At 39.0% G+C, this 20,623-nt stretch overlaps 5 protein-coding genes and 1 long non-coding RNA gene across 6 annotated transcripts; all 6 read left to right on the top strand.

The window, feature by feature from the left end:
* Positions 1–30: 30 nt before the first annotated feature.
* LOC149113721 (uncharacterized) lies at positions 31–1,007 on the top strand. Its single transcript, XR_016206311.1, has 2 exons — positions 31–168; positions 807–1,007. It is a non-coding gene; the product is annotated as an uncharacterized LOC149113721 (long non-coding RNA).
* Positions 1,008–4,775: 3,768 nt separating this feature from the next.
* Positions 4,776–7,424, top strand: LOC149113720 (EGF-like repeat and discoidin I-like domain-containing protein 3). Its single transcript, XM_089287385.1, has 4 exons — positions 4,776–5,087; positions 5,770–5,782; positions 5,953–6,123; positions 6,745–7,424. Exons 1-4 carry the CDS (start codon positions 4,776–4,778, stop codon positions 7,083–7,085), a joined length of 837 nt encoding a protein of 278 aa, XP_089143511.1. The 3' UTR covers positions 7,086–7,424.
* A 2,731-nt stretch (positions 7,425–10,155) lies between these two features.
* LOC110068469 (EGF-like repeat and discoidin I-like domain-containing protein 3) lies at positions 10,156–13,236 on the top strand. The gene is made up of 4 exons (XM_089287384.1): positions 10,156–10,467; positions 11,028–11,169; positions 12,230–12,564; positions 13,219–13,236. Exons 1-4 carry the CDS (start codon positions 10,156–10,158, stop codon positions 13,234–13,236), a joined length of 807 nt encoding a protein of 268 aa, XP_089143510.1.
* Positions 13,237–13,854: 618 nt separating this feature from the next.
* Positions 13,855–15,804, top strand: LOC110068334 (neuropeptide FF receptor 2-like). The gene has a single exon (XM_020775709.2). The coding sequence runs from the start codon at positions 13,943–13,945 to the stop codon at positions 15,065–15,067; it is 1,125 nt and encodes a 374-aa protein (XP_020631368.2). The 5' UTR covers positions 13,855–13,942; the 3' UTR covers positions 15,068–15,804.
* A 790-nt stretch (positions 15,805–16,594) lies between these two features.
* LOC149113719 (neuromedin-K receptor-like) lies at positions 16,595–18,220 on the top strand. The gene has a single exon (XM_089286308.1). It carries the CDS (start codon positions 16,622–16,624, stop codon positions 17,699–17,701), a length of 1,080 nt encoding a protein of 359 aa, XP_089142434.1. The 5' UTR covers positions 16,595–16,621; the 3' UTR covers positions 17,702–18,220.
* A 414-nt stretch (positions 18,221–18,634) lies between these two features.
* Positions 18,635–19,916, top strand: LOC149113718 (QRFP-like peptide receptor). The gene has a single exon (XM_089286309.1). The coding sequence runs from the start codon at positions 18,811–18,813 to the stop codon at positions 19,834–19,836; it is 1,026 nt and encodes a 341-aa protein (XP_089142435.1). The 5' UTR covers positions 18,635–18,810; the 3' UTR covers positions 19,837–19,916.
* Positions 19,917–20,623: the final 707 nt, after the last annotated feature.

The raw sequence follows: 20,623 nt of genomic DNA, 5'->3' as shown, positions 1-20,623 counted from the left end.
CACGTTTTGCATTTTTTAATTTCCAGATATTCCAGGGAAATACCGAACGATACTTTGTGGTGGTGCACAGGCTCCGCCCAACCATCAAAGCCCGGTATATACGTGTTCATCCCAGGACCTGGTACGGGCATATCTCCTTGAGAATGGAGTTGTACGGCTGTAGACTGGGTAGGAGTCCCAAATGTATACATGTATACGCGGCGATAACACCAAATGTTAAAAACTTGTCTTCTTTACGTAATGTAAAATTTGTAATCAGTTTACTTCAAGCGACGTCGGGCCTGAGAAAATTAAGGAATCAAGCAACAACAATTTAAGTCAGCGGTTTAGTTTCCTTTCGTTGTTTCTTTGTACTCAGAAGTTTTACATTAGTGTCATCATTTTTAAAGATTTATTATGACTTTTTTTATTTGTAATTATCTTTTATTTCGTATAGAAACGATTCTGAAGCAATTTTGGGATAGAACTTACTCATATTTTCAATTTTCCTCACGGAACTCCGTTTAAGTTAATGAAACTATTGCTACGAAATGTTATTAGAACGCTTCAATTTCCAAGCATGATTGAATACTTATTTCGTCTTCAGCTTCAATACATTATTATGTAGAGAGGTAATGAGAATACAGAAAATCGTCATCTAGAGATCTCTGGATTCCAAATTCTCAGAGCTAACTTTAAAGCAAACGTGTGACAATAAGTTAGGAGATTTGATATTTTGATCTTGGAGTTGAAAATCGCTGAGCCCTTTTTTCACAGTCAGTGCACTTATCTCTAGCAACTTAGTTTTCACCTTCAAACGTCATCAGGTGTTCTTTGCAACCGACCAATGGGAATGCAGTCAGGTCGTATCAAGAACCAGAAAATAACAGCAGCATCCTCGTGGGATCGTTACCATGGCCCTTACCTGGCGCGGCTCAACCGAAGGCGTCGGGGGCGATACATCGGAGCTTGGTCAGCCAAGTACAACAATCACTTCCAGTGGCTCCAGTGTGACTTTGGAAGAGCAGCGAAGATTATTAAGATGTCAATACAGGGGCGACAAGATCTGAATCAGTGGGTCACGCAGTATTACGTGACCAGGAGTCTTGATGCAGTCCACTTCATGCATTATAAAGAACGGAATAACATTAAGGTATGTGAAACGTGCTCAGTGGCTATCTTCCATATTTATAAAAGATGTTTTTGAGAACGTATTTTGTTGAGTTTCCCTTTGCGCGCCCGTTTTATATCATCATTTATCCACCCTCGTGCAGTGATCGCGCCACACTGAAGGGGTCGACTGGATTGAATTTTGACTAATCTTCGATTTGGAAACCCTTTGCCCAGAGACCATAAATGCTAGTTTACGTTTCTAGAACAAACTTCGAAGGCGTTTTTGAAAATAAGTCTTGTTGGAGAAAACACGAAACTTCTTTATCGTTTACTTGTGGAGGAATGATTAAGGGCCCATTAACCGATTTATGCGCGCGCTCGCGCGCTTTGCTGAGGAGGTGAAATTTCACTTCCGGTTAATTACGTCAGCCTGAGCGCGGAAAATACAAGAAAATCAATAATTTGCAAATTCGCTTACATTTTAGAAGTTTTTCTTTGTTTTCCACAAAATGCAAAGTAAAAAAAGTACAACCAAAGACAAAATAAGAGAAAGACAGTAAAACAATAGCAACAGAAAGAGAAAAACTAACTTTCAACATATATCGGACGCACTTCCGGTTTCTTTAAATGCCAAAGGAAATGCGGTTTTTCATTAAATCCAGCCTTTTTTGGCGGATTTCGATTAAAGCCAACGTTGGAAACATAGCTATGCATTCCTTTTTCGAAATCATGCTTTTTTCAGAAAATTACGAATTTTTTAATATCTTGAAATTCTCTCAAAATTTGACCTTTTAGAAATGAAACAAAATCTATGCATAGCGTTATGAGGATTTCAATTAAAATATTAAATCAATGAAAAAAATCCCGATAAAGTAATTTGCCTGGGAGTCTTTGCGTTTTTTCAGTATTAGTCACATGACCGTGGGCGTGGCCTGATGACGTCATCACTAGTGTTGCTGATCATGAAAAAGTTAAAACACATGAAATAACTCTGAACTAACTAAAAACGATGAGGTTGTATGAGAATAAATTTTCCTTAGCAACGGCTTGAAAAGATCGGTTAATGGGCCCTTAAGGTGGTATGGTACCCTCAATATGGACCAAAAAGTTTGTTTAAATATGGTGAAGAAAGATCAATTGTGTGCTATTGCACTCAAGAAGAGAAATTAAATTTCTAGAGTTTTACTCAAAATGGTTGCTATGGAAACCAGCCACACCCTTTTGAAGAGTGTTTTATAGTATTGACGCCAACACTTCCTGCTCTTTTACAAAACAAGAATTGACTGTCAAATAAGCATATCATGTAAGTTTCTGTTTTGTTCTGTGATATGAACCTAAATTTTGACAGTTAACTCTTATTTTCAGTGCTTTTTACAGCTTTATTTGGAAATAACCTTATTTTTTACCACACCCAGTGGACAAATCATCTCATGTCACGTGACAGACCTTAAAATGTTACGATTTTTTTGGTTTATATCATCACGACACTATTGGTCTTTGATGAGCCCAAGTTTCAGAAATTCTACTTAAAAACCTTGCAAAGTAGAAATGTTGGCGCGAAGTCAGTCGGTACAAAAGTAAACTTTTGAGAAAAATGCACTTTAAGTTTCTTACACGAAGTATTAAGCATTTAACGAGCCACAAATAGTGGGGGGGGGGGGTACAGATTGGATCTCGGGGGAGGGGGTGCAATGGTTGTTCTATTTTGTAAAAAGTTACCGCAGTTGTGGGAAATATTCCTTGTCATAAGGGAAATGAATGAGCCTGTGATGGCAATTCGAGGCAAAGCTTTTCACAAATAATTATACCAATCGAGTTGTGCATGTCTTACAAGTTTTTTCTAAATAGTTTCGTTCATATAAGTTAAAAATAATCTATATTTTTGGTCACGTTCTTATAGTAAACAGTCGTTGCTATGGTCGTTGCCACGTGAAAAAACTTATACCACTGTGTACTTTCCTTAAATTTCACACTCATCTGGAAGGAAATTCGGCAAGATCGTTTCAAAATGTTTTTGACAAGTCCTCAAGGGTCTTAAGTCTTGTATTTCCAAGAAATTGAATTTTTCATGAACATCGCCATATTTTAGGGTACCATACCCCCTTAAGGCCCAAATTCCGGGGGATCTCGCGGGTTAAAAGGGTCGGGGGATGCTCGTTGGAAAGTTCTGAAAAGAACTGTTGTTGGTGACTGACGTTTCGACAACCTGAGCGGAAGTCATCTTCAGAGTCAAGTGAATAGTGTTTGTCAGTCGATGATGTTATAAGTATGGCTCGTTGAACGTGATTGGTCAGTATAGCCATGATGGTATTGGCTGAAAGACTCGTGTAAAGTTTGTCATCAGTCATTGGTGGGTTTCGATCCGTCTATTGTTGGTCAAATAGGTCGGTTTTTGGTCCGTGTATTGTTAAGTCGATCTGTTAGAAGTCCGTTTGTCGGTTTCGTTTCCGTCATGGATAAGTCGTTTGTAAGGCGCCGGTAGTTGTTGACATCTGTTAAGAGGCGTTTGTTTCTAGGTTAGTGTACCAGCTTTCCAGAGTCAGTCGTTGAAAATAGTTTGTACTGTAGGTTAAGCACTGAGCAGAGTCCCAGTCAATGTTGTGGTTCGTCAGTTGATGATGTACAGCAATGTGATTGTTGGCATCACCATTTTTCCTGGCTCGTTTGTGTTCAGTCAGTCTTGTGTTAAGGTTTCTGCCAGTCTCACCAATGTAGGGAGCCTGGCAGTCGGAGCATTTGATCTTGTAAACTGCTCCCTGTCTGTTGTTAGTCGTCTCTGTCTTTCAGGTTGGTCAGTAAGTATCGTAACGTAGTTGTAGGTTTGTGGGCTACACGAATGTTGTAGGGCTGTAGGATCCGCGAGATGGTCTCAGAAGTGCCCTTAATGTAAGGTATAGTCACTGTAGTAACAGGTGTAGGGTTCCTGTTCGTAACGTCAGCTTCAGTAGGTTACAACATCATCGACTGACAAACACTATTTACTTGACTCTGAAGATGACTTCCACTCAGGTTGTCGAAACGTCAGTCATCAACAACAGTTCTTTTCAGAACTACACTCACCTAGACGATCACACTATACGAACTACTGATACTCCTGGGTTCAAACCATTTACTATTGAAGGAAAGGTCAACAATTTTTAACAGATACAAAAAGGAATAGACAGTTTTCTTTTTGTGCTGAATTTTCAAATTATCTGTTACAGTACTTCCCGGGAAACCGAGACCAAAACACCGTTGTCACGAATTCCTTTGTTCCTATACTGCGCTGCCGTTACATCCGGGTTCATCCCAGAGGATGGTACAAACACATCTCCATGAGGGTGGAATTCTATGGATGTCTCACAGGTGGGTATCAATCCATACCAGTTATCACGGGACAAGAAGGTATACGACATGAGGAGGTATAAGAATTGAGAAGTTATATATCAAACAGGAAAGACCGTGTTTCACCGCATTTTGAAACACCGAGGAGAGAGTTGAAAATACGAAGCGCAGCGGAGTGTTTTTGACGAACTTCGAGGTGTTTCAAAATGTGGCCAACACAGTCAAACACTTTTTGCCTCCTTCTTCGTCAGTTTCAGCCCTTTTATCAAACTGTATGTAAACGTTTACATCAGAACACAAAACTCACTCGGATAGAAGTCACGTTTTTGCTACGTCCGTTTTGTTTAGATCGTTGTGTTATGCCTCTTGGTATGGAAGACTATCGTATCCTCTCGGGTCATCTTCGGGCCTCGTCGTCGTACAACTACAACCACGGACCTGACCGAGCGCGTCTGAACATCTTTAACAGTCATGGACGAACAGGAGCTTGGGTAGCAAGGCATCGAAACACCCATCAATATCTGCAGATTGACTTAAGGCAGCTGAGTATCATCAAAGGAATCGCTACTCAAGGAAGACGAGAAGCTCATCAATGGGTGAAAAGTTATAGTCTATCATTCAGTCGCTTTGGAGTGCGGTTCAAAGCCTACCTGTCGTACGGAAGAGTTAAGGTAACGGCTTGTGTTGCTTCAAATTAACCTTTCTTATCTAGGGCGCCCTAGCGTTGTCCGAAGTGTCAGCCATTTTCTCGCGCTTAACCCCCCGAGGGCCTTGCCGAGAAGGACGTCTGAATAGGCCCTTTCCATGACCCAGTCACATGGAACAAAATCAACCATGCTGGACTGCAAGTTGCACAGTCGTACTTCCAAAACCAAGAAATGTGCATTTGAACTCGCTCGAGTTGCTGCGTTTTTGAAGTCCCACTGTCCAACATGCATCCCAGCATGGTTGATTTTGTACCATGTGACGAGTCGTGCAAAGGGTCCATTCCCAGTGTTATAGTGTCGTACCATGACGTCATACACTAATGTGCTCGGACAACGCTGTATAAAGTTATGGTTTAAATGTCGATCCACTGTTTTTCTACGGTATGCTCACGCGGACAACACATTGAATTGTACTATATTTCCTTCACATTTGGTAGAAGTCAAGTCTAATCGGATGAATCCAAACGGTTTTGCTCCTATCATAAACTTATAGGCCATTTCCGAGTTACCTTGTACCTTTGTTTCTAAACGAGTCTTCAAGCAAAACCTTTCATATGAAAATGAGTTTGATTTGCATGAAAATGAACCTGTAGGCGGAACACATTTTCATATGAATGTCTTCGCAAAAAGACTCGTTTTGACACAGATAGAGGCACAAGGTATTTCGGAAATGGCCTATTACAACACATCTGTGTACACACTCGTGCCATTTTCCTTTTCTTGCTCTTCTGATGAAGCTCTGTAAGTGACGACTATAGTTTTCGATTTATATATTATTAAGTGTCATGAGCTTATAGATACTCAGTGCATACATAATGTGATGTTGAAGTAATCGCCAGTATGATCTTTCCCCAGATCTTCCGAGGTAATTACGACATTTTTCACACGGTGGGTCACAAGATCATGCCAGCAATACGCGCGCAGTTTGTCCGAATTCATCCCCGGTCATGGCGTAGTTACATTGCTATGCGCGTGGAGCTTTATGGATGTCGCCTGCGGGGTAGGTCTTGATATGGCTTTTGTTGCACGGTATGAAATGTTTATATTGCAGGTTATCCAACATTGCACGCTGCCACGACTAAGGTTTCGTTTGTGCCTTATATACCTTTAAGAAAGATAATGATATATTGCCTGAAGACTGTTGGTGTCTGAACATTTTTGGAAACTTTCAGCTGTACACATTATTGTTACAACAGTAGCAGACACTAAACCAACCTCATTCCCGGGGAAGAGATAGGACCCTGTTAATAAGACCGACACTAAACCGACAAAAAATAGCTTCACCATTTAACGTTTCGCTTAAAAGCAAGCTCTTAACCAACTGTGTTTCTATCGGCAGAGTTTACAACACTATTATATGGAATGAAAATAACTCAAAAGCTTTGGCTTACCGTTATTTAAAGGCTATAGAGCGGAGTATATGGTTGGCTGACCGCATGTGAAAGCTTTTTTCTACGAATGCTACTGGACGGACTAAACAAAAAGGACTTTCTATGAAGTAAAAAATAAGGGTTAATAGTATCAGGGTCTTGAAAAAGTCTAGAGGCAAGAAAATTTAGGAACCTCCTGTAGATGGTACACAACCTTTTCCCAAAATAACCTTCAATCGATTTTGTTTCAGAACGGTTTTACGACAGTCCTGTTGGTATTCAAAATGGCCGTATCAAGAATTCTGCCATGACAGCCTCGTCTCAGTGGGATGCAAACCATGCGGCGTGGTTGGGTAGGCTTCACCGTCCACGCCGTGGCCGGTTGATGGGAGCCTGGTGTTCCCGCCATAACAACCATAACCAATGGCTGCAAATTTATTTGTGGACGTGGATGAAGGTCGTTGGAATTGCGACTCAGGGACGACAGGACGCTGACCAGTGGGTAACGGCGTACTATGTGTATTATAGTTCGGATGGAGTTAACTTTGCTAAAGTGAAGCACTGGTGGAATTACGTCAAGGTAAAGGTTTAGTTCATACGCTCACTGTTATTCAATGAAAACCATTTACCATGACTCTTTACGTAATATATCAAACACGAAAGACGGTGTTTGACCACATTTCCAAACGCCGAGAGGAATGTTAAAAATACGACGCGTAGCGAAGTATTTTTGACGAACTTTGTTGGGGTGTTTGGTAATGTGGTGAAACACTGTGTTGAGTGTTTGATATATCTTCTCAATCGAAACCAAGACTAAGAAGAAAACGGAGAAATAAAATTGTAAAAATCTATGCTAATTAAGATCAGATATCCAAGCACTGTCACAGTCATGATTTCCTTTGTTTAAACTTGATGAATTATTAATGAGTTTGAGAAGAATCATATAATATGCCACACCCTACAAAACTACACGTGTATTGCGTCAATTTTTTTTCCGGAAACGTTTTGAATTTTCTCTGATAATAATGTATGTGTAAATATGAGTAATAACGAAGAGGCAAGATTTGCTGTTACTCCGAGTTTCGTGCTTACGCACTCATCAGACAGTATTTAATGATAAGCATTCCTATCAACTAGATATATATACACGGTATTAAACAATAGGCTAATTGCTGGACTAGTTGCATTACAATAAGTGATAGTTATACTGGAAAACAATAGGTGTGAAGACAGAAATTACGGGGACGAGTATAAACTGCGTGGGTGCAGTACAATATAAAGAAAGTGTCAAGCGTTCTTCAAGTAGAATTTGTTCTCGTGCCGGCATTTAGAAATAAGTTCTGATCTTTTGTTTAGTAGATTGTCGTTGCTATGTTTGATAATCATTAGTTTTTCTGTGAGGCAGAGGTCGCATCGTTTGGAAATGTTGTTGTAGGGTCTTGCACGGCTAATAATTGACCATTTGATGTTGAAGTCTTGTTTTTTGTCGTGTAGTTGCCAGATGTATTTAGAAAGCTCGGTGCTGTTGATGTGTTTTCTGTGCTTAAATGTGGATTTGTGCTGCGAGAATCTCTGTTTGAATGTTCCTTCTGTCAGTCCAATGTAGTTCTTGGTTGTGTTGTTAGTTGTAACTTGTGCGTTGTAGATTACACTGGAAGTCAGGCATTTGTTGTCTAGCGGGCATTGGTCTTTTTTGCGGCAGTTGCATTGCTCTCCGGTGGTTGCGTTGGCGTTGTTGTCGGCGTTTGTTATTTTCATGTTGTGTTTGTTGATTACTGTTTTCATGTTGTCCATGCAACTGTAGCTGACTTTGACGTTGTAAACAGTAATCAACAAACACAACATGAAAATAACAAACGCCGACAACAACGCCAACGCAACCACCGGAGAGCAATGCAACTGCCGCAAAAAAGACCAATGCCCGCTAGACAACAAATGCCTGACTTCCAGTGTAATCTACAACGCACAAGTTACAACTAACAACACAACCAAGAACTACATTGGACTGACAGAAGGAACATTCAAACAGAGATTCTCGCAGCACAAATCCACATTTAAGCACAGAAAACACATCAACAGCACCGAGCTTTCTAAATACATCTGGCAACTACACGACAAAAAACAAGACTTCAACATCAAATGGTCAATTATTAGCCGTGCAAGACCCTACAACAACATTTCCAAACGATGCGACCTCTGCCTCACAGAAAAACTAATGATTATCAAACATAGCAACGACAATCTACTAAACAAAAGATCAGAACTTATTTCTAAATGCCGGCACGAGAACAAATTCTACTTGAAGAACGCTTGACACTTTCTTTATATTGTACTGCACCCACGCAGTTTATACTCGTCCCCGTAATTTCTGTCTTCACACCTATTGTTTTCCAGTATAACTATCACTTATTGTAATGCAACTAGTCCAGCAATTAGCCTATTGTTTAATACCGTGTATATATATCTAGTTGATAGGAATGCTTATCATTAAATACTGTCTGATGAGTGCGTAAGCACGAAACTCGGAGTAACAGCAAATCTTGCCTCTTCGTTATTACTCATATACTCAGCTCTACACTATATGTGTATTGAGCACTATTTTAATGGGATCTGCTACTTCCTCATATGGTTGTATGTGTAAATATAAATTTTCTTTCTGTAGTCCTTAAGGCCTTATGCGTCCCATGGCGCAACGAGAACAGATGATAATGAGCCCGTAAACTCAGTACTGTGAGAACGTTATAGCAACAAGAAATAGTTCATTTTGGACGACTAGAAAGAAGTGTGGAAACTATTGCCTACATCTCATGTTTCTACGCCTCTTTTTCATGTTATGGCAAATGTTGAGATCGATTTTGAAATATCCTGGAAATCACGTGTTCTTTTATTTAAAGAAGTCTTGATATTCCTCCATCACTAGAATTTCTTGTTTCGTTGTCTTTTCATGCCATCAAAATGAAGACCAGTATGTAGCTAACAGAAGTAGAATTGACTAAAATAGCAATAACATAACCTAAAATTTGTTGCTTTACTGCTTTACAGACATTCCAAGGCAACCGAGACCGAGTGTCTGTCCAAACGCATCCCTTCGATCCACCAGTCTATGGACGGTACATTCGAATTATACCTCGTGGCTGGAGGGCACATATTTCCATGAGATTGGAATTGTACGGAGGACCATGGAGTAAGTTGTACGAATCTGATTTTCCAGCCGAATCTAGATTAAATCCGAATGACTAAGACGTATAGACGAAGTCTAAATCACTTTAGTATAATCTACTAGCGTTCTATCACGAATGCCGTGCTCTGATTGGCTACACTACTCACTATATATTCTGCTGCACACAGTGAGTAGCCTAGCAGTGTACGCTCGTTAACAGACCGGCGGTCGCTTCTTTGCGTGTGTAGAGGATTAAGATAAACTTTTGAACGACTAGAAGATTTATATTAAAACAATTAGATTATTCGCTCTCGATTTCCATACGTGATATTTGACTTGGGCTGCGCCCTGATCATCAACTATCACGCGATAGAAATCTCGAGCTCATAATCTAATTGTTAAAAAGAGGAAGGAAACAATTAATGCTGAAAATTTTGGACACGGGAATGTTGACTAAATGATTAACAAGTAGCATACTTGACATGTTATAGATCGTTGTGATATGCCCCTCGGTGTGGAAGACGGCCGAGTTCCAGATCCACTCATGCGCGCGTCTTCGTTTTACAACTACTACTGTGGACCGTTCAACGCCAGGCTCAACAGGCGACGTTACGGCCGACAGGGAGGGGCCTGGTGTGCAAAGAGGCGAGACCGGCGTCAGTGGCTTCAGATTGATTTTGGCGCGCTTACAAAAGTTTGCCGTGTAGCGACTCAAGGAAGACAGAACTCCGCCCAGTGGGTCACTAGTTATTATATAACATACAGCAGAAACGGATACAAGTTTATTCCGTACAGGGAAGGCAGGCGTACCAAGGTAACATTTTTCACATGTAAAAGATTCAACACAACTGAACACCAAAAATTTCGATAAAAAAATATGTACATTGTAAGGTATAAATTCTTATTGAGAGGCACGGTGGTCTCAACTCCGAATCGAGTGGTACAGGCTCGAGCCCTGGCTGGGGCACTTTGTTGTGCTCTTGGGAAAGGCAATTTACTCTTACAGTGCCTCTCTCCACCCAGGTGTACAACTGGGTACCGGGGACTTTAATGCTGGAGTTACCCTGCGATGGACTAGCATCCCCCATCCGGGGGGTAGTAGAAATACTCGATTCTAATCACTTCGTGTTATTTAAACAGGAGATAAACGCCGGCTTGATGGGCCACTTGGTTCGTATGTAGACTTAACGATAATCTCTTAAAACACCAAACGTGTGGACTCTCACAATTACAGATCAAACGTTCTTTCAACACTATGTAGTGCGAAAACATCTAAATACTTGCTTGAAAGCCACTTGATTAAAAAGCAACGTTTTGCTTTAAAGTTCCTTACGAAGGTTTTTTATGTTGACTTCTTCATGGCTTCTTTCTTAGATATTCCAAGGCAATTATGATCAGTTCATCATCGTACGTCACAGACTAGCAAGGTGTATCACTGCACGCTACTTCAGAATCCGTCCTGTCACGTGGTACAGCTGGATCTCAATGAGAGTGGAATTTTACGGTTGTGTTGTTGGTAAGTGTTCAGTTGTCCTTATTGCATTAATTGGTCACGCAACGACTTACCGTCATAAAGATAAGAGGGTGGAAGGAGAGATGGATCAAAATTAAAGGACGTTTATCAACAAGCTAGAAGTCTTTGCAGAAGTCACCTACCTCTTTAGAACCTGTTATTTCATTCGCTCCCTGTTTTACGCACCTCTATTGGTTCGTTGTTTCTGTTTTTTGCTCAATTATTTTCTAAGCCAATCCTGTTAAGCCTACTATTGTCATAAGGGTGAAATTTTACGAAAGTTTGAAGGTGTTCAAAATTTAGACTGATTTATATGAAATGGGCAACAAAATTACCTACCACACAAATCATTGTAATTTCTCATAGATTACGACCTCTGTAAAATCTCACTTTTAGGGGCAATAAGCGAAAAAAGTGGGGTTTTTTTGCTACTTTTTTTAAAACCAAATTTATCATAGAACACTTTTAGAAGGCAACAATTGCCCACTTATCCATGAACAGTTTTGTTTGCTGGAATACAATTGAAATCTCAACGATCTGTCACGCTTGTCTTGATAGCTGTGTTCTCTTGAAAAACGCAGTTTACTTCATCGAGATGTGAAATTCTGATGAAGAAATAGTGTCGGATTGAAACATTGAAGGCCCAGTTCAGACGCCGAATTTTTCATGAGCCGAACTTAATTCGAATTTGGACCGACCCAAATTATCAAAAGTACGCCTGTTGACTCAGACGTCAAACTTAATTCGACGAACGTAGTTTAGTTTGATCCAAAACACATCGAAATGTCAGTGGTTTTCAGGCAAAGTGTAAACTTCTTGTAAAATACTAATTTATGCCGTTAGGTTCGACACATGAAAAGTTCGACGTATGAATCAAAGCCGTTCCAAATTCCTGGTTAAGCTAGGCGGGAAGAACAGCTGAACCGTTCCAAATTCGAATAGCCGTTCTTAACTGATTCAGACGCCGAACTTTTCATGTACTTAATTTAACGTATTAGGTCCACTCATGAAAAGTTCGGCGTCTGAAGTGGACCTAACATTAATTCACTTCACCTTTTTCAAGGACCACGCTGCAACAAGCCCTTAGGAATGCAAAATGGCCGCATCAAAGCAAACCAACTTAGTGCTTCGTCCAGCTGGGACAGAAACCATGCACCTAACAGAGGCAGGCTTCATCTGCACCGTGTCGGCGCGAAAATGGGGGCCTGGTGCGCGCGCCACAACAATCGTCTACAGTGGTATCAGGTGAACTTTGGACGCCCTAAAAGGGTGGTGAAGTTCGCTATTCAAGGACGACAGGACGCCCGTCAATGGGTGACTCAGTGTTATTTGTCGTACAGTCAAGATGGTATACATTATGCGGAATTTAAAGAAAACAGCAATCGAAAGGTAAGGGGGGTAAATTATTTTTTTCCACGTTGAAATGAAATACACAGTGCATAAATATCAGAAGAATTACACAGTCAAGATATAAAGTAAACAACGTTTATGTAGCAGTGTTGTGCTAATTGGGGACAGTGTAAATAAATAAACAAACGTTGCAAATAGAACAGAAGCTATTAAGAATCCCAACTGGTAGGAGGCTGACCAGTTGGCTATTAACACAACACGGTCGAGGAGTTGAACTCGGAACTACCGAAAGTAAATCCAGATAGCGGTAGGGTGGAGAATTTGACTAAGGGACCTGCAGATTTCCAGTCCAGAGCCCTAAACCACTCGGCCACGCCTCCTCCACTTTAGGCTCTAATTGTTCAGGAGACCTCCAAGAGTTCAAGCTACAAATTTCAAAATGCAATATCGAACACCGCAGGAGAAAACAGCTCAAATGGTGTACTTTATGGTGCGTCAGGATTTCAGTCGCAAACTGAAAAGTTCGAACAACATGCACAGTACACGTACTATATTGTAATGCCAGCAATCAACACTCATACACACAAATTGATCCCGCAACTTCCATATCGCTTCAAACCAATTACCATAACTTTGTGGAGAAACAAAATTACTTCGTCTGTGTAATTAAAAAATGTATCTTATTGCTTGATTTCCACTTAGTTCTGGGATCATTCGTAAACGTTTTGGAAAACTTAGATCGCGCTTCATAACCCCACCTTTTCACAGCTTTTTTTTTCACTGTGTTACTTAAATCATAAACTGCTGTATGAAAAGGCTGGCTTAATAAAGCTTCCTTGCTTTCAATTTAAAGCGTCTTTTCCCAATGATGTCAAGGAAATTACTTGCTGGTAAAGTGTAAACATTAAAAAAAGACAGTAATAATATAGCAGGACAGAAATTTAGTTTTATTGCTAGCAACCTGAAATTACTTTCTTTCTATGGGGTTGAGAAAATTACTCTATTGTAAAAGTTAGCCAGACGAAAATAATAACATGACCAACTAAATGCAATAAATGATATTGAATTTGCATAATTTCATATGCGGTACACCTGATCAATTAAAAAACATGATGTTTTGAAAATTAATAGATTTTAGTTAAAATACTATCATTATGGTTGTTCGACGTGTCGATGTCTCGAACATCCATTTAAAATTAATGTCAAACTGAGGTGTTCGTCTATTCTTTGTGAATAAAATTAAAGAGCTTCGCATATTTTCGGCCGTGATGTGATCTTCCGGCAGCATTTCGCTCACCAGCGATTGTGTTTTGTACTATGGAAACCTTATCACGCTGGCGGAATCTGACTGCATTATTTTGCGAACACACCGTTAAGCCGCTAACACCGACAGTACGGTTGAATTCGAAAACTAAATCAGCAGACGATGTTACTAACATCCAATACGACGAATTTAACTGCACAGGCACAAGGGAACTCGCTCTGTGTCACTGTTGATTCTCCTGCAGAGAAAATTTCCAGTGTTTGCGCGTACAGCCTCATTTTGGTGCTGAGTTTCTTCGGGAACGTCTTCATAATCATCATCGTCTTAAAACACCGAGAGTTACGCAAGACAGTCAACTATTTCATCGTGAACATGGCCGTGTCGGATTTGATATTCACGCTAGTGGTGTTCCCTTTTCAAATAACTGGATTGGTAACTGCCTCATTGTACTGGCCCGTCAGGGGAATCTTGGGATCCATTTTTTGCAAGTTATTCCATTTTGCTAACCCTGTGTCCATCCAAGTTTCCGCTCAAAGCTTGGTGTGGATCGCGATCGATAGGTTTGTTGCTGTTGTTTTCCCAATAAGAATTGGCTTCATCTCAACCAAGATTCGCACCATGGCTATCGCATCCTCTTGGATTTTTGCAGGCCTGCTCAATTCTCCAAAGCTGATAATTTGGGGACTTGTTCAACATGGCGACTATGCGTTTTGCAGCGCCGTAAGATCAGTTTTCACTAACCACGAGGCTAACTCAGTTTATGAGTGGCTTCAAGTGACTTTCTTTCTGTTATCTCCGTTATTTTTGACAAGCGTTTTGTACACTACAACAGCAATTGCTTTAAAAAGACAAAATAAAGCTCTAGCGGGTAGCGCGCCTAATGTACAACGACTTTCCTTGAAGAAACGAAGACAAGCCATTCAAATGCTGGCTGTTATCGTAGCGTTGTTTTACATTTGTATTATTCCACAATCTTCGCTGTATTTCGCTCCCTATGTACATTGGAGACCTTCTTGTGCTTTTATTAGACTGTTTTATTTTTGGGCGTTTTTCGCTTATTGCTCGTCTACCGCTGTCAATCCAATAATTTGCCTGTCATTTGTTGAAAGTTATCGTCGTGGACTGAAAAACATTTTGTGTTCCTGCTGTGCAAAGTGGAATAGTATGATGGCGAAAAGTGGGCAAGTAACTTTAAAAGGAAGGGAAAATGTTCGCGGAGGAAACTGTCCACAAACTTTCAATGACGACATAGAAAACTACGAAGAAAGTTTGGATACTGCTTTGTAGAGATATTGGTGTCCCTAATACAGAGGAAATTCAACCTAAACTCGCTGGACCTTCATTACTCTATCTATATGAGTCGAATCTTATGAGATGAAAGTGGAACGTGGGGAATTATGGGAAGGTCTGTCTGTCTTTACCTAGTGATGACCCATAATCCTTCACGCCTTCCCGTCTCATAAATTTGCCATATTTTATAATATTAACCAAAGGCTGAGAATGGGAAAGTGGTCATTAAATTCGTTTTTAAGGTTGTTTTCATTCTTTCACGCGCCTTACGCAGTTTACATTCGCCTTTCGGTAGCTTATTTCTGAAGATATCTACTTATTTATGCCAACGCAAAAGAAGGATATCTTCTATTATTTTTATGGCTCGCAACGTGAAATTACTTTTTCTCTGTGAAGACAAGGAATTTTAAATTACTTGTTTGCAAAACGAAAAAGTAAAACTTATAATATATGACTTGAAGCAATCGGAACAATCCTCTTCGAATTGAAGGTCCCGAGGCGGCCGAGCGAGCGACGAAGTCGCGAGAGGTCCAGCGGGTAATAAATAAGCAAGACAAAGGACTTTTCTGAAAGTCTAAGCCAATAAGAGCGCACACAGAATCCAGTCTACGCTATAATATAACGATAAAAGAATAAAAACGTGTGAAACCATCAAAATTGCATTCATTTTCAAATTCATTGTGACAAGAATGGGATAGCATAGTTGAAAATTGAAGCAGCAGATTTAACTAATGTCAACGACATCTAAAAACGACGATTTTAGATTTCCTCAGAAATCTACAAAACCGTGTTGTACATAGCGCAACATTTTAAAATGGTTATTGTTTTTAGAATTTTCAGTCCAACCAACAGAATCTCCTTATTTAAAATGGTATTCCTTCGTGTTACTACAAATCCATGTCAAGTAGCCAGACCACAAAGTTGTTATAACGTTTTTATTGCTGTCACGTCCTCTCTATGCTCGCTGTGAAGTAAATATTCTGTTATTAAAAGTAGACAAATAATCATAATATACTGAACACAATCTCTATTAGTGCCGGTTTCGTACAAAAATTAAAATAATTTATTTGGACTTGACGCTAGTTATTCCATCCGGTCATAAAACTTGTTAAAGAAGGAGAAAACTGACATGTAGATGAATTATATTGCAGGGATGTATTACAAAATAATGTGAACTTTCAATTACAGTATTAGCATTTTATTCAAAATTCATTGTTATTACACTGATGAAGTCCTTATTATATGCTGCAAGACTAATGCTGTTTAGTCAGAGCTCATTGTTTTATTTCCTGTGAATTCAGGCTTGCCATAATTATCCATTGTAAAATTCTTGCACTTTTTTCAGGCTTATGACGGATGAAAGAAGGAAAATTAATAACGTTGGCTTTAAAAATATATCACTGCACTTGAATCATGTGACAGCTTGAAATAACGGGCATGGAAATTCTTTTTTCCGTGTTAATCAGCGGCGACAAACATATCGTCAATCATAAAAGGGTGTGTATTTTAAGCGCTAGCATTGAGAATGTGGTTGATGTACAGCACTGCAACATGTCGTTGTGGAACAGTACAACGGTCCCACTTATTTCCAGCAAATCTGCACAGGACAAAATGAACTTCACGTGTTCCTTTGCTGATTCGTCTGCGGAGAGATTTTCCAAACTTTTTTCATTTTGGTTTATTTTACTGGGCAGTTTATTCGAAAACATCTTCATAATGATCATCGTCTACAAGAATCGAGATTTGCGAAAAACAATCAACTATTTTATCGTGAACATGGCCTTGTCTGATTTAGTTTACCCGCTAATCGTCTTTCCTGTTAAAATAACTGAGTTGGTGACCGACTCATTTCATTGGCGTGTCAGTGGAATCTTTGGATCAATTTGTTGCAAGTTGTTCTTTTTCGCCAGCCTGGTTTTTCTTTTTCTAGTTTCTCAAAGCTTGGTGTGGACAGCAATTGACAGATTTGTCGCCGTAGTTTTCCCAATGAAACTTGGACTTATTTCAAGTAAGATTCGAACGATAGCAATCGTTTCTACCTGGATTTGCGCAGGCTTTTTCAGTTTTCCTGTACTAATATCTTCGAAACTTGTTGTACGTGACAATGACACAGTTTGTGCTGAGGTAAATTCAGAATCATATTTGGTGAACCAAAAGGCTAACTCGACATATGTTTGGTTTCAATTGACTTTCTTGATTATCGGTCCCTTATTTTCAATAACCGTTTTGTACACTGGGATAGTAGTTACCTTAAAAAGGCAAAATATCAAAACCCTCACGGACAACGCAACAGATAATCAACGATATGCTATGACGAAACGAAGACAAGCTGTTAAAATGGCGGTTCTTATAGTAGTGTTGTTTTACCTCTGTGTAACTCCACACGTTTTGCTATATTTCATTCCATACTGGAAACCTTCTTGTGCCCTCCAGAGAGTAGTACATTTTGTGGCGAGTTTCTGGTTTCACTTATCGTCCATTGTCAATCCAATAATTTGTCTGTCCTTTGTCGAAAGCTACCGTCGTGGATTGAGAAACATTGTATGCCCCTATGTTAAAAGGAGGAACAATATGATGACGAAAAGCGAGCAAATAATTCTGAAGAAGATGAAAACTCTCCTGGATGAATAGTGGAGTCCTTCGCTATTCACGAACCATAATCCCTCATGTCTTCCCGTCTAGTAAATTTGTCATGTAGTATTAACGGAAGGCTGAGAATTTGAAAGACGTTATTAAATTAATATTTAAGGTTGTTTACATTCTTAAACGCGCCTTACACAAGTTAAATTCGCCTTTCGATAGCTCATTTCTGAAGGTCATCCACGTATGCCAACACAAAACTAAGTTTTATAATAATAATAATAATAATAATAATAATAATAATAACAATTATAACGAATATTTATACAAGATAACCCTTCAGTACATGAATAATGTTATCAAAGGGGTACTGCTTAAAGAAAAATGTAAAATATAAAGATAAAAAGGTAAAAATAACTCTGTAACAATATGCTAATACTGATAACTAATGCGAACTACACTACACCGGGAACAATACTCCCTGAACAATACCCTACGGCTAATCTGCCTAGCTTTCAAAGGTAAAGAATTAAAAATTAAAGCACCTAAAACTAAAATAAAAAATAAAAACTTTTCCAAGCAAATTCAAGATTCAAGATTCACTTTCGGAAGTACAACAGCGGCTCCACTGTTCCTCATTATGCTTGCTGTGAAGTAAACCTCCTGTTAGTAGAGAACAGACAAATAATCATAATATACTGAATACGGTTTTTTATTTGTACAGGTTCGTACAAAAATTATAATAATTCATTTGGACCTGACTCTTGTTTGTCCATCCGGCCGTTAAGCCTTTCGAAGATGGAGAAAACATGCAGGTGAATTCTGTTGAAGGGATATGTTTACAACATGATATGAACTTTCAATTACGATGTTGTCATTTTATGCAAACTAAGTCGTTGTTTTACACTGATGAAGTCCTTGTTACATTCTGTAAGCCTGCTGATGTTTAATCAAAGCTGATTGTTTTATTTTCTATGAATGAAAGAAGGAAAGTTAATAATGCTGGATTTTAATATATATATCCTTGACTGACAGCTTAAAACAACGAGAATGGAAATTGTTTTTCCGTTTTAATCAGTTGCAAGGAAGCATATGCTCATATAAGGGTGTGTTTTTTAAGCACTAGCATCAGTAGTGTGATTGATGTACAGCACTACATCATGTCCTGGTGGAACAATACAACAGATCCACTAAATTCCAGCAAATCTGCACAGGACCAAGTGAACTCCACGTGTCCCTTTGTTGATTCCACTGCAGAGAGATTTTCCAAACTCTTCGCGTACTGTTTTATTCTACCGGGCAGTTTATTTGGAAACATCTTCATAATCATCATCGTCTACAAGAATCGAGATTTACGAAAAACAATTAACTACTTCATCGTGAACATGGCCTTGTCTGATTTAGTTTTTTCTCTGATTATGCTCCCAGTTAAAATAACTGAATTGGTGACCGACTCAAAGCATTGGTATGTCAGTGGAATCCTAGGAGCGATTTTGTGCAAGTTGTTCTTTTTCGCAGGCTTGGTGTCTTTTCTTGTGTCAACGCAAAGCTTGGTGTGGATAGCAATTGATAGATTTGTCGCCGTAGTTTTTCCAATGAAACTTGGACTTATTTCAAGCAAGATTCGAACGATAGCCATCGTTTCTACCTGGATTTGTGCAGGCTTTGTCAATTTTCCACTGCTAATATCTTCGAAACTTGTTGCGTATGGCAATGACACAACTTGTGTAGAGACAAATATGGGATCATTTCTCTTTAACAAGCAAGCTAACATGACATATATTTGGCTTCAGGTTTCTTTATTCATCATTGCTCCGTTAGTTGTAATAACCGTTATGTACACTGCGATAGCAATTACCTTAAAACTGCAAAAGAAAGTCCTCGTGGGCACCCCTTCCAAGGCAAAACGACATGTCAAGAAGAAACGAAGACAAGCCATTAAATTGGCAGTTGCTATCTTGGTTTTGTTTTACCTTTGTGTTATTCCAAACACTTTGGTATATTTCAACCCATACCTGAGATCTTCTTGTGCCATTCAGAGAATACTATTTTTTGTGTCGAGTTTGTCGTATTACTCATCTTCCACCGTCAATCCAATAATTTGTCTGTCATTTGTTGAAAGTTATCGTCGTGGCCTGAGGAACATTTTATGTCCTTGTGCAAGCAGAAAGCTGTACGCCATGTGACGCCAAACTGCGGAGAATCAAATCTAATGAAGATAAAAACTCTACGTGGAGAAAGCTATCGACAGCCTTTCAGGATCACACACACACACACACACACACAAATATATATATATATATATATATATATATATATATATATATATATATATATATATATATATATATATATATATATATATATATATATATATATATACAACCAAACATTGGATATTGCCTTGTAGAGATATAGTTTAATTCCGTTCCGAAAAATGTAGATATAAATGCTAGAGCACCAAAGCAAACTTCGATGAGAAATGTCGAGGAAAATTTACGTGTACCGAGGAATAAACATCAAGTGTTTCATTTTTAACAACGCAATCACGTTTTAGTATAGGTTATTTCATCAGTACTCACAAAGTTAGGACTTTATAACTATGAAAACAAGCCTTTTTTTTTAAAATTTACAACTAAATTCAATGGCATTGAAATTTCTCACATTGTTAAATTGCCAGTTTTGGTGTAGTATAATGCGTCCAAGTAGTTGTATATTCGTTAGTCTTGCATATAATGTAGAAAATTTCTTAACTAGTTATTAAAAAAGTAATGTTGAATTTGTATTCACGTTCTTAAGCTTGAGAGAGCTTTATGTATTAATCATTTCAAAAGATCTTCTTTGATTGGTGCAATACATGTAGCTATTGAATTAACGATTTGCCTTTATTCTCTGTATATTAATTCCTTGATGTTTGTAAACACGTCTTCAATAGTTTTATTACACATGCTCATAAAAGCAAATGAATAAAGC

This window comes from Orbicella faveolata, unplaced genomic scaffold (genome assembly GCF_042242905.1).
Source record: "Orbicella faveolata isolate gen_17 unplaced genomic scaffold, um_ofav_v1 contig_14, whole genome shotgun sequence".
Lineage (NCBI taxonomy): Eukaryota > Metazoa > Cnidaria > Anthozoa > Scleractinia > Merulinidae > Orbicella > Orbicella faveolata.
The sequence above is the reverse complement of the archived record's forward strand: the minus strand, read 5'-3'. Positions and strand labels throughout refer to the sequence as shown.